Here is a 1555-nt window from a genome sequence, read left to right as displayed (position 1 = left end):
ATCCACAGGGAGATTATAAAAATACCCAAGGAAACGACAGAACGGGCAGCCCTGGACGTCCGGAGTGAGGGTAGGGTGACGGAACACAGGGGGCGCGGCGCCCACGCCCAACCAGGGGGGCGGCTGCCGGGGTCACGCGCCCCACACGTGGGACCACGCCCTGCCGCGGAGGTCACCAAATAATAATGAACGAGAAAAGGACAGAAATAAATAAATGCACTGTGACGTCACCACTGGGTCCCAGGGATATCGAAGTGGGGGACCATCAATGTCAGCACAGACAGGGGCAGGAGCACCCTAGGGCCGGGGGCGCCAGGCTCCACCAGGGCGGGACACCAACACGTGAGGGAGACCACCGGGGAAGGAACCCACCAGGAGGGGGAGGGCAGCTAGTACAACCTCGGGCCAGAGTCCAGAATACAAAAAGAAAACGAAAAAAATGATTCTGTTTAGATGTGCTCCTCGATTGCCGTGAATAGCTTGGATAAACGTGAGCTAATCAAAGGACAGATCAGCTTCAATGGTTGGTTCCGTTGCCTCTACTGTATCGTAGGAATTTTGCGCCACTGCTTTCCTAACCGTGGAGGAGTGCCACGAGAATAAGCTTCCCCGGATGGCACTCCCCACCACCACTACTCCCGCTCGCGTCCGCCGTGGCATTCCTACGATACAGGCGGGTCGAGGGGCGGCTGAAGGCCAGGGACGTGAAGGAGGCCCGAGGGTACGTGAGGGGCGGTGTAGGGGGGGGGGTTCCTGGGGTGGCCCTGCCCCTCGGCCCCGGGGGCGGCACTGTACCTGCTTGAGAGTGGCCACGGCGTGCTGGATCTGTCGGGAAAAGAGTTGCTCATTGTAGAAGCGGTGGTAGCCGGGGCGGCGCTGTGTCAGGGAGAGCAGAGAGGGCCGCGTTAGACATTTGTGAGGGGAGGAGCTGCGTGTGGCACTGTGAGGACTGTGTTGTGTTCGAAGCATTTCGAGGAAAAGGTTCGTTACCAGACACTCGTTCAAGGAGGAGGCTGCGCTGAGTCTTTGTAAGCGGAGCGGGTTGCGTGTGACAGCAGGAAGCTGAGGGAGGTTCGCTTTCGGCTACCTGAGAAGGGGCCGCTGGGGCACGGAACAGGGTCGAGTCCACTACTTCGGGAAGGAAGGGGCGCTGAGTGGAGGTCGCTTCGGGAGTCGGTTGGACAGACGGCATGGTTAGGCGGGATTTAGTCTTAGGCACTATCTACAGACGCAAAATCTGATCTCTCTCTTTTTTTTTTTTTTATCGCAATTTTATGGAGCTGAGTTTCAACAGCTTGATTGAACAGGGAAAAACACTGTTTTAGTTGAGTTATCGGAGAGCGAAAGGGAACGCCGGAAGAGGCGAAAAAGGTTGGAAACACCAGTAGAAAGGAGAGTGGCCAACGCAGAGAAGAGGAAGGATACGAAAACAGGAACAGAGAACAGGAATAGCGAAAACGTGGAGAAACATTAAGGTCGTCACGCTTCTGACTTTACGTGAGAGTCAGTCATCTCTCTTCATCTTCCCAAGTCGTTTTCGTTTCGTTTTTCCCAG

The 1555-nt window shown here is 56.1% G+C and overlaps 1 protein-coding gene across 1 annotated transcript in view; it reads right to left on the bottom strand.

The window, feature by feature from the left end:
• Nucleotides 1-1555, bottom strand: part of LOC119589228 (guanine nucleotide exchange factor DBS-like) — a gene marked incomplete at its 5' end in the record, with an annotated part of 32758 nt that overhangs the window by 15076 nt on the left and 16127 nt on the right. Inside the window, 1 exon segment of the mRNA XM_037937832.1 lies at nucleotides 796-876. Coding sequence (XP_037793760.1) covers nucleotides 796-876 — 81 coding nt within the window.

Source organism: Penaeus monodon, chromosome 25 (assembly GCF_015228065.2).
Source record: "Penaeus monodon isolate SGIC_2016 chromosome 25, NSTDA_Pmon_1, whole genome shotgun sequence".
NCBI classification, from domain to species: domain Eukaryota; kingdom Metazoa; phylum Arthropoda; class Malacostraca; order Decapoda; family Penaeidae; genus Penaeus; species Penaeus monodon.
The sequence above is the reverse complement of the archived record's forward strand: the minus strand, read 5'-3'. Positions and strand labels throughout refer to the sequence as shown.